Source organism: Telmatherina bonti, assembly GCF_933228915.1.
Source record: "Telmatherina bonti genome assembly, chromosome: 2".
Taxonomy (NCBI): domain Eukaryota; kingdom Metazoa; phylum Chordata; class Actinopteri; order Atheriniformes; family Telmatherinidae; genus Telmatherina; species Telmatherina bonti.
Window position 1 is genome coordinate 26,672,006 of NC_136620.1, and position 12,112 is coordinate 26,684,117.

At 39.7% G+C, this 12,112-nt stretch overlaps 1 protein-coding gene across 1 annotated transcript in view; it reads right to left on the bottom strand.

Annotated features, from left to right (window-relative positions):
- reln (reelin) overlaps window positions 1–12,112 on the bottom strand; it is a gene marked incomplete at its 5' end in the record, with an annotated part of 111,505 nt that overhangs the window by 24,825 nt on the left and 74,568 nt on the right. Inside the window, 12 exon segments of the mRNA XM_079255996.1 lie at window positions 184–345; window positions 1,442–1,675; window positions 1,883–1,949; window positions 2,350–2,459; window positions 2,550–2,678; window positions 3,606–3,814; window positions 4,127–4,242; window positions 4,355–4,506; window positions 6,312–6,457; window positions 8,639–8,879; window positions 9,337–9,445; window positions 10,943–10,994. Coding sequence (XP_079112122.1) covers window positions 184–345; window positions 1,442–1,675; window positions 1,883–1,949; window positions 2,350–2,459; window positions 2,550–2,678; window positions 3,606–3,814; window positions 4,127–4,242; window positions 4,355–4,506; window positions 6,312–6,457; window positions 8,639–8,879; window positions 9,337–9,445; window positions 10,943–10,994 — 1,727 coding nt within the window.

The following is a 12,112-nucleotide window of genomic DNA, read 5'->3' on the forward strand; positions in this document are numbered from 1 at the left end:
TTGAATTTTCTAGTGTTAATGAAAAACTCTCAAACATAAACAAGCTGGACCCCCCAACCCCAATACAATATGTGGAATTATATTGTCCACACTGAATCATAACCATACACTCTTGTTTGCACAGATAGACATTAATACAACACACACACAGAGACACACACATGCTCAAAGTTTAAAAAGTACCTTGGCTCATGAAAGCCTTGGTATGCATAGTGCCGCAGAAGAGTCCAGGTGATGCCATTGTCTGAGGAGTAATGTAGCAGGACGCCCTCTCCTGGCTGATCAGGAGCAGGACATGAACTTAGGATGCTACGACTGCCCAGCCGGAGAGTGAATTGTAGGTACCTGAAGATGATCAAAGCAAGAAAATAAAAAGAGATTTAAGAAACAAAGCTGTAGGATCACAACTACACCTGCTATTGACTGCTAGGAACAGGAGTTAAGTCTGTCTCAAGTGTGTCAACTTATGTCTGTCAAAGGTGTGTCTGTCTGAACGAAGTCTTATTGGAGTGTACAGAAAGGACAGATAGAAAAGGGCAGGCAGATAGATAAAATGGAGAAAACTAAAGTAACCAAGTGAATGTTCTAAATGGAAGGTAAAGTACAAGAGAGGGTGGGTGGAGGGTTTGAAAGGGTAGACACATTGACAATCATGCAGAGCAAAAAGGTGGATGATGGATGAGATGATTAAAGGAAAAGGGACATAATTATATGGAAAGAGTGAGAAATAAATAGAATTAGAAGCTAATTGAGTCAAAGAAAGTCACCAATCTCATCTATGTATCCACGTCTACTGTAAACACAATGTGAGGTGTAATCCTTTTATGTTCATATTTCTACAGAAAAATAATCATCTATTAAATTTAATATTTGATATTACTTTCATCATCTGCCCTAGGCTTCCTGTTACCACCACTCCTACTTCTTGGTTGAGATGTGTTCACATTAGCAGACAGTTTCCTAAATCACTCAGCTGTTCACTCCATCAGCCAAGAAACTGGCATAAAATATGGTCATCAGGTGGCTCGCATGAGACACAATCAATCTAATCAATCTAACACAGATACCATGTCTAACTACATTTTTTTCACTTTCACACAATTTCATCCCCATTTTAATGTATTCCCTCATCTGAAGTCCTCGCCATGATCACAATCAAGCTCCAAGTGTGGGAGCAGAGTATGAGAGATGCAGGAGGACAAAGCAAGACTGGCTGACACACCGGTAATGTGGCAGGTGTAGAGACAGGCTGGCTTTACAAAGTAATGATTCCTTAAATTAACAGAATCAAAATCTGTATGTGTGCATGCATTTGAGCTTTTGCATGTTTGTGAAAAAAGCACATGCATCTGCTCCCTGATATCTGGGCTTGTGTTTCCATATATGTAAAACAAGGTCGTTTTTAAACTTTTAAACCACTCAGAGTCAACTCTAACAGTACCTGGCCTGGGAACTGTCTAGTGGAGCGGTGATCAAGTGTCTCCTGCTGTCTCTGTTAAAAACCAAAGCCTTGCCACTGGCAAGCACGCCGCAGCCAAAGCTGACTTCAGCCCCACGAAGTGAGGAGAAGCTGTGGTAGGAGGAGAGACGTGGGCTGGAAAACCCCTCAGAGAGGAAAGCTGGAAAGGTCTGGGATGCAAGCTCACAAGCTGGACCACTGAAACCCGGGTCACATCTGGGGGGATAGAAAGACAGGACAGAGGAGAGGACAAGAAGAGAGAATGAAAGATACAAATGAGAAAAAGAAGACAGAGATAATAAAAGTTCATTAATAAATCATAGAGATAATACAATTTTCATTAATTCTGAATGATGTAAGCCATTAAGTGGAGGAGCAGACACATTTTGGATTTATTTGGTGTAATAAAAAGTAGATCATTACTTGCAGCCTGTGCGAGAACAATGTCCTCTCCCAGAGCAGAAACGAAGACAAGCTGGCCCAATATACACTGGAAAGAAACAAAGACGGCGGTAAGAAGCAATTTGTGCATTAAAGTATTATTGTGAACTATGTTACAATAAAATATTTGTGACTTTGAAAGTATTATGCATGTGTTGACTTATGAGAATAAGCAATAATGATTTTATTGACAACAGGGAGGAATGTTTTACATGACACCTACGGACACTTACACAAGGTACATTCAGTACATTTATGTTTTACCCATACTAGTAATATTATTTAATCTTTTTTATTGGTATTGCTTTGCCTCATTGTCCAAGTTTTTGGACAGCTGCCAAAAGGCATTTCACTTTCTTACTGAAATGTGACTAAGAAAATGTGGAGAGTAGATATAACAAATAAATCTAAAAACCTTGAATCAATGTGTCTATATGTAGAGCTCTTACCATTGTCGATGGCCCACATGTTGCCTGTTCCAGTACCAGACTGCTTCCAACGAAAGCGGGTAGTCTCTGTCAGAGCGGTGTTGGGCAGAGGAATAGAGATTCTGGTCCAACTTGAGAGAGACAAGACACAATATGTTAGTACAAACAAGAAGCAGGTTGCGCAAACAGTGATGGGTTTGGATATGCACACTCATTTATACCCGCTGTAGTTGTCAGAAGAGTAGATCGTGCTGTGAGGCAGATGAGGTCCAGCACAGAGTTCTGGCAGACACTCAGTGTGGAGGAGCGACCAGGACCGACCAAGGTTGGTGGAAAACTCCAAGCTCACACTATCACAAAAAACAGAGAATAAGTATTATTATTTAGTCATCTTAACACTTTGATGCATCACATCCTCTACAGTGGAATATCTATTTAAGGCTGCTTTCTTGTATCAGTGAGGATGGTATATTTGCAATTTTGCCACTTCGGTTAACATCAGGAGAGTCCCGGAAATACAATGCTACTCACTGAAGAATAAACATATATAGTGTGACATTTCATATATACAGACACACATAATTACCAGATTTACCTCAGTATACCCTTGTCCCTAAATAGGACAAGAAAGTGATACTATTCAATTTAAAAAAAAAAAAAATTCTGTTATACAAATATGACAATATATTATTTATAAATATTTCCATAAAATAGATAAATTAAATAAACTAAATAAAAAGTCAAATAATATTAAAGACACAGAAAAGTGCCTCTGTACAAGTCTGTAAGAGTAAAATATTGTATATGAAGGAATGTGGCATTGATTTTTTTTAAAATAATTCATGCATCAGAGGGTTAATTGATTTTCAGAGGTGGAACTGAGCTTCTTCTGCCTAAAAAAACAACCAAATATAAACTAAAACAAACAAAAAAAAAAAGAAAACATTGATGTGAACTTAGTCACTTAAGCTGTTATGTAATCAATTGGACTCTACATTTTCATACATCTGCAGCGAGAAAGGACAACAGTCAGATTTACACACCCAGAAATAATCATCTGCTTTCTCAGAAAGTAGTTGAGTTCAGCCTTATCTAGGTTTGGCTTTATAGAGGTGTCTTCTGTCTTTAGGCTCACTATATGTCGAATTTTACACATGGTCACACAAAAATAACAAAGTGGCCTTGAGTATGTGGACTGGTATGGAAGAGCTTCGTTAGTGGATTCCCAATTTAATTAATCTGACTTAAAAACCAACAAAATTAGAGAAACGTCACACCTGTTGGCAGGCTGGTAGGAGCCACAGCCAAGGTTGATGGAAAACTGAGCAACATGTGTGTGGGTGCCAGGTAGCACAGGGAGCAGCTGCATAAAGTCCACAGCCCACACATGACGGTTTGCACCACCATGCGACCGCTGTTCCAGGCAGAACTGGGTGACTGGTGTTTGTAGTTCAGGCGGTAAAGCCACAGATACCACTGCAGGAGTCTGAGAGGGGAAAATAACAAGACTTAGACAATACATCAGTCAATAAACTCTTTGGTCAATAAAATGACAGAAAATTACAACCAAAATCATGAAATGATTAAATTAAAAAAACTAATCAGTTGTTTCATTTGCTTGGCCACTTGCAAAACATGATTAAACATCCAAATGCTTCTAATCTAATAAACAGCTGTTTCTTTTCTGGCAGAAATATTATCACTTCTATTTCAACTGATTTCATGAGACAATTGGAACAGTTTGAAGGTTAACAGGTAACTAAATTTACTGGTATAAGGGGATGTCTTGGTATCTCACCCTGTAAGAGGAGTATGGAAGAGTTTCGAGCACTACGCGCTCCCTCCTGCCCTCCGATCTCCCAAAGAGAATCACGTCATTCTCACGTGACTCTCCTGGATCACAGTCACCACCACCTGAACAACGGCACACGTAATTCAGTCAAAATACTGATAAATAAAAACAAAATGATACAAATGCTTTACACTACATAAATGGCAAATTTTGATAGATGGAGTACTGTCTTACCCATGGTAAAGTGGAAGCGAAGGTTTCCATATGATGTAGTGTCAAGGTAAGGGGTGCACACTCTCCGACGGCCTTCCCTCTCAAACACTAGTGCTGCTCCCGACTCAATTTCTCCACATTTAGTCCCATAGACGGCTCCTTCTATGTCCCAACTAAGTGAAGAAACGGGGGACAACGTGGGTTTTATTTGTATACAAAATTACATTTTTAACTTCTGCTATTTAAACCAAGAGTATCATTAAAAGAATATTTCTAAACTGAAAAACCAAGCATAGCTTATTCCTATAATTGTTTCTTTTGCTACAAGCACATGCTCAATAACCTAATATCTTTTAAGGGACATTTCTGTGTCCAATATTTAATGATCCTTAACTAAATGTTTATATAAGAAAAGTATGTCTGGGAATTACAGGATGAATACAATTAAAACTATAAAGAAATTAAGAAACATTTGTATAATTCTTTTCATTCTGAATTTCACATAACTTTTCTAATGGTACTTATATGGACAGAAAATTATAGCATGGAAATCTGTGCTATTATATTTTGTCTCTTTACACAACACCTCCCTGTGGAGTCTTCCTTAAGTGAGGAAACAATTGTTATGAATCCTGCCTTGCTGGTAAACAAATATGCAATGCCAGGGCTGAAGAATGAATCACCTGGAAGGAAATTCACACAGGACACATGCATGCAGACACATATTTCTACACAGTAGACAGAGGATTCTCATTAGGCCTGACAGAAGTTAGCTCAGTGTGGCAGCCTCCCCTGAGTTCCTCTATCCTCTCTCCTGGTTTCTGTTTCTCTCCCCTTCTTTTTCCGACAGTTCCGCTCCTTTTTTTTTTTGTCTCTGTCACAGCCAGTGTTAGGTTAAATGACACAATGAAGTGTACTGTTACCACAAAAAGTCTCCCTGCCTACTCAGTCCACGATGCCTGATGGGGGAGAGCAAGCATGCAGTGCAGCATGTTGGCATGCAACAGGGAGGTGTGAGGGCGTGGGGCTGCTGTAGAAACCTGTTTCTGTTTGAGGCCCTTCTCATTAATGGAAAAGCATACTGACAGACTTGGTGCATGAAGCCTGTTAATTACTCTCTGGCAGTGACACTATCTATCATCTATCCCCTTTAATGTTGACACCACCTACAGTGCATCACACAGTGCTTCCTTGCTTTCTGCTGTCCAGTGTATGTTTGGACATATGAGTGTGTGTGTACTGTGAACAGATGGACAGCCATTTCTATAACAGCTAGAGGTTTGGCGTTCACCTGTGTCAACCCCATGCTTGACTTGTGCAACACTGCACGTTTCATCGCACAACAGATGACAAGTGACAGGTGTCAAAGAATGGAAATGTTTACATTTCCATTCTTTGAAATGGAAAATAAATAATATACCTGATCCTTAGGTCAAGTTCACCAACAAAGTAGAACATACATTTATGGACAATAATGCTTTCTAGGGTAAAATATTTTTGATCTCAGTTTAAGAAGCTTTTGGCACATTTTAAAGTTGTGAAGTTATGTTGTAAATTCTTAATCTTTTACCATCACTACATACCATGATCTGACAGCCAAGTTCACTTTTAATGCTTCACTGCAATGAATCAGACCCTCTTTAAAATCAGGTAAGCAGAGAAAACAATGCATTGTGAAGATTGGAGAAAAAAAACCAGGATGAAAATGCATTGATTCTCTTCAATTTTATTTCTCCCTCATTCCTCCAATTGACTCATCAAACTGCCCAGTTTTATCAACATCTGGATTGTATCTGGAAACTCCACCTTCAAAATAAAAGTTGCGATTTGCATCAAAGTCCCAAATAACAAGTGTCACTAAAGCACTTTAATAATCTGGATAAAGTGGCATCCTTACTAAAAATTACTCCATGGTCTGTTGTTTTGGCTTATCTTTTTTTAACATAGAAAAAAAATTCAGTCATTAGCTTGGACTTACTTTAAGGGTGGGCTCTCGAAGTCTTCCTCCCAGTAGCTCCTTCCCTCCTCTCGATGCAGATCAATGTCTCTTGTGGAGGCAAAGCTGTGACCTGTTTCCTCACCACCATGGAAATACAGGGCATTGCCCTCAGACTGACAGGCATGCTGACCAAAAACAACAAAAGGGAGAACATTTTTCTGTTAAATGTAAATTCTAAATTGATATTTTTATGAGCAAATACTAATCTTCTCCTCTGGGGCTGAAACCACAGTGATGAATTTAATTCTGGTTTTATTATCAAAATTGAAGCTGTATGGTTATTTTGTTAAAATAACAGTATATTTCTCAGTAAATCTATTTACACTAATGTGTATGATGTTCTGTAAGAGAAAAATATGATGTTTAGAATGCAAAGATTTGCTTTTCATTTAAACTTTACACCAGATCAAATGTAAAAGCCGAGAAGAAAAAAAAATATCCAAAAAATTTTATACAACCGGCTTGTTTGAGAGAGGTTTGGACGGAAGCAGGTTTACCACTATCTTGCGTCACCTCTTCTTTTAGCAAAAACTCTCAAAACACCCATCCTAGTAGTTCTGAAAGCAAAATATTTTCCCATTGTTGGGATTTTCAACTGTTTAAGACCTTGTTTGTCATATACAGTCATGTCAGAAGGGTTCCAGTGACTGCAGTCATTTCTACAACAGCACCATGTTTCTTATTTATGCAATGCAGCCTGAGGGCCTGAACATCAGACATTCAACAGGTTGTCAGCCCTGTCGCCGGCACAGATATCTGGATTCTCTGAATATTTTAATGATTTCACGTAAAGAAAATGATGAAATACTAGCATTATATTCAATTTTCTTAGGCTTAGAAACATCATTGTTGAACTGTTTTCTTGCAATCCTTCACAGAGAAATGAACCTGTACCCACTTTATTGCAAGAAGCTGATTGCTTTATTACTAATAAGCTGATTTTATACCCTTTTTTGTGACTGACTTGTTACCTATTAAGAGTAATAATTGTAAGATACTCAACCAGAGGATCCACTCTGTTTTTGTCTTTTTCTGCTCCCTGTCACACACATTTTTGTCATGTAATGTAGAAAATCTTTTTCCAGTTTCAACACTTGCTTTATGTTTTTGTCATTCTTTACTTAAATACAGTAATTAAATTATTAGCTAATTATTGGAACAAGGTTCTATTAATACTTACTTCAGCATTTCTCCACCTTCTTGGTGAAATGGACTTATAAAATAACTGTTAAGTAAACAAATTTTTAAAAAAAATATTGAAGCATAAATGTACAAACCCTCCCATGGGCTCACCATCTGAGGGAGGAGCCGTAGGGGTCGGGTGTAATGTGAGCTAGGCGGCAGCAAGAGGCGGGGACCCAGGCAGTCCGATCCTCAGCTGCAAAACTGGCTCTAGGGATGTGGAATGTGACCTCTCTGGAAGGGAAGGAGCCTGAGCTTGTGCGCGAGGTTGAGCGGTTCCGGCTAGATATAATTGGACTCACTTCGACACATGGCTTGGGCTCTGGAACAGGTACGTTCGAAAGGGGCTGGACCTTCTTCTACTCTGGAGTTCCTCATGGTGTGAAGTGCTAAGCAGGTGTGGGCATTCTCATTAGCCCCTAGCTTGGTGCCTGTACGTTGGGGTTTATCGCCTTCAGGTGGGGGGAAAGGTCTTCACTGTTGTCTGTGCTTATGCAACGAACAGCAGTTCAGAGTACCCACCCTTTCTGGAGTCCTTGGTAGGAGTGTTGGAGGGTGCTCCTTCTGGGCACTCCCTTGTTCTGCTGGGGGACTTCAATGCTCACGTGGGCAATGACAGTAAGACCTGGAGGGGAGTGATTGGGAGACCTCCTCAATCCTACCAACACGTCTTCCGGTGAGGAAGAACGAGATATCGCATACAGGTGGCTGAAATGAGTTTCCTCTGCAGGGTGGCTGGGCTTTCCCTTAGAGATAGGGTGAGGAGCTCAGTCATCCGGGAGGGTGTCAGAGTAGAGCTGCTGCTCCTCTGCATCAAGAGGAGCCAGTTGAGGTGGCTTGGGCCTCTGATCAGGATGCCTCCTGGACACCTCCCTGGTGAGGTGTTCCAGGCACGTCCCTCCGGGAGGAGACCCCGGGGAAGACCCAGGACACGCTGGAGGGATTATATCTCTCGGCTGGCCTCGGAACGCAGAATTGGCAAATGTAGCTGGGGAGAGGGAAGTCTGGGCTTCCCTGTTTAGGGTGTTGACCCTGCGACCTGACCCCGGATAAGCGACAGAAGATAAATGGATGGATGGAAATTTACGAAAAACAAACAAATATAGTCTGGTTTATTGGTGTACCTTTACAGTAGCTCCAGGGAAGAATAGCCAGTTTGCAGTGTTTGGAGGATCCAAGTTGTCCTCCATCAGGGGGACTCTGTGGGCTGCATTGACCAGCAGCACGTTGTCCAGCCCCCAGCAAGACTCATAGCCTTCAGAGCCATGAGGCATCTCCTGAGACCAGCGGAGACGAACTGCATCAGCTCTGGAGGAATGTGGAAGGGGAAGCAGGTGGATGACAGTGCTGCTGTTGGTTGGAGCACTGAAGGAAAGAAAACCAAACAGAATCAGGGTCAAGGTAAATTTGGAAATATGAGTTTCAGCTTCATAGTTAGGTGAGTCAATTGTCAATTGTTTCTGATATAGCCATAGATGACCCCATGCATTTCACACAAAGAAAGAAAACATATGTGTGGAACCAGCCATTCAAACCATCATGTTTACACCAAAGCATTATCTTTACATATTGCAGATCTATATTAGAGTTTGTAATAACACTGATGATTGTTTGAAAGTGGACAAAACACAGAAAGGTTGGAAAGAAGTATTAAAGTCCAGGTGGATCCTTGAGACACAAACAGGAAAGAAATGACAAATTAAGAGGGGGAGGTGTGAAGGAGGAAAAAGGGAGGGCGGGTGTTTACGACAGATGGAAGGACTGTAGGATGGATGAGGCAAAACGAAGCAGAAGAGAGAGAGAAAGAAAGAGAGAGAAAGACCTGATCTTCTCCAGTGCGATCCAGTCATCTGAGGTGTTAGTGTTACCACTTAGGCTGTATGACACAGTGATGCTGGGGTCTGAGTAGCTAAACCGACAGGAGCCTGATCCTGTGAAAGAGAAACACAGACAGGACAGGTGTATTTGATAGTTAAGAGAAATGTTTAATTAAAAGGATCAGTTAGTTTCCTGCTTTATCATTTGCATTTAACAGTGGGGGAACATACTCCTTTATTCCCAGAGAGGAAGCCAGATTCAGCACATGGCTGTTTGCTCACGTTGTCCCCTCCAAGCAGGAAACTAATTGTGTTATGATGTTATGATAAGTAATCAACACTTGAATGACGATGATTCTAAATGGACCCAGACACATCAGGAATCTGTGTAGTAAGGCAGAACAGATGCAGCTGCAGTGGAAGTGACAGGGAACAGCAAACTACAGCTGGATACTATATATGTGTGTGTACACATACTGTCCATTTTGGTGAATGTGGGATCAGACCTTTTAAAAATATGCTTTTGTGTGGGTGCTGTGGGAGGACGTGGGGTCAAAGGCTGCTAATGGAGGAAGAAAGTAATCCTTTACATTCAGATCAGTACCTTCCTTTTTTCCACAACATGTCACAGTGTGTGTGGTCCATTCCCACTGAGTACAGCATGCATTAATTTGGTGCCACTTCAGTATATCACTTTACGAAACTGTCCCTTACATAAAATACTGCAAACATAAGACAAACTAATTTGAATGACCTTCAAACAGAAGTGCAGCCAGACAGAAGGGGGTTGATATACATTATGGACTCATATTTCCTTCGTGCCATGTTCCCATGAGAACTGGCAGATGCATGTAATGGACATGAAAAATACAACATCTCTAAAACCTGTGCCACATCCTTCTCTGTGTCTTTCAAGCATATTGTAAATCATTCATTGTTGTGATAGGAAGAGAGAGAGAGGGTAGTGAGACAGAGAAAGAGGCATAAATATTGTGCATTGGTATACTGACATGAAAGACAGCAAAATATGCAGATTTCTTTAGAATAAAACAGGGAGCAATTATTCCATTCTATTCTGTTGTTTAGCAGACACTTTTATCCAAAGCGATTTCCAAAGTGTCTTGCCCAAGGACAGTTTGGCACATAGTCAGGGGAAGCCTGGAAATGATCTCCCAACTTTCCAGTTGAAAGACAGCTACTTTTTTCTTTTCAACAACAGCCAGTAAGTGTTTGGAAACTGAGGATGTTAATTGTTGAAGCTCTGTAGGTGGAATTCTTGCCTTGGCCTGGCTTTGTTTTGCTGAAATAAACAGGAATGTCTCTGAAAAAGTCATTGCTTGGATGTAGCTGCTCCATGGGGTGTGTTGGTGTCCATATGGACACTAACACACCCCATGCAGCCACAGATGCTGACTTTTGAGCTTTGCACTGATAATAATTCAGATAGTTCTTTTTCCTCTTCAGCTCAGGAGGACCTGAATTGTATTCTGTTTTATAATAATTTTACACAACATCCCAACTGCATTGGAATTGGTTTTGTACAAAAACCTCACTCAGGAACTTTATTTATGTAGTGTCTGTTTGTAGGGTGTATAGAAATGTAATACTCACCCAGGGCAAACTGCAGGACCGAGGCTGTGCTGGTGTTAAGAGGTACAGTAGTCTGGAGAGGGTACACAAGATAGCAGGAGTTATTCTTATCTGTAATGTTATGTGTTTCCCCTCTGAATAGCTGCATTAAATAGAAATCTGAGTTGGGGTGTGTTAACATTTCCATAGTGTCTTTTAGATACTTGAGGACATATGAAAAAAAAGCAAACAGAACTGAACATTTACATCTAAGCTGGTGTGAACATGTGAAAAAGACATGGATTAACACAGCCTGCATTTTATTTGTAAACCCAAAACAAACCAATCTTGCAAGCATGCAAAGTGGGGCCAACTGATTGAAGCTGGTGATCTACAGCGAAGCGATAGGAAGATATTGTGTGATTTGTATAAGTACTGTATATGTTGTATTTTCAGTATGAGCCCAGTAGGGGTTCTAAAAACAGTCTTTATTCATTTATTTATTTATTATGCTGTGAATGTAATCCTTAAGCATCTAAATACAGGACTCAGAATATATAATATTCTTTAATGGGGCCAGTTTAAATCAATTTGCCACTCTTGAACTGAAATAAAATAGAAAATAATGAAGTAAAAAAGAAAAGAGTGGAAGTTGCCAAAGGACATCCAAAGGTTTAATGCATTAGCAACAAAGTGTTTAAAAAGGATATTAACATGTTACTTTTATTAAAATGAAATATAATAAAGGGGTTATGAACCCTCGTTGGTGGAAATGGTCAGTAAAATATTTCCTAGGGCCTCAAGAGACTCTAGAATCACCTCAGCAGATAATTACAAATAAGCTATAATATCAGAGGGGAGATTGTGTGTGTTTTATTTGTGTTCATGCATAGTTTGATAGGATTCTAATAAGAAATAAAACATATGTATATGTCTATGTATTCCTAATTATGATATGCAAATAGCAGCTCATAATGCAGTTGACCAACATGACATAAGTTTTCAGCAAAGTAGTACTCTGTAGTTTTTGGTAAAATGATCTACATTTCAATAATGAAAGCTTATTTGTTACTCTTGCTACATAAATAAATAAATAAATAAATAAATGAATAAATAAATAAAAACATTAATAAATTATAGATGAAATAAATAATTTGATCTTTTCCAGCATTATCTACTTTCCAAATATTGTTTAGTTGTGAGGTTTAGTTG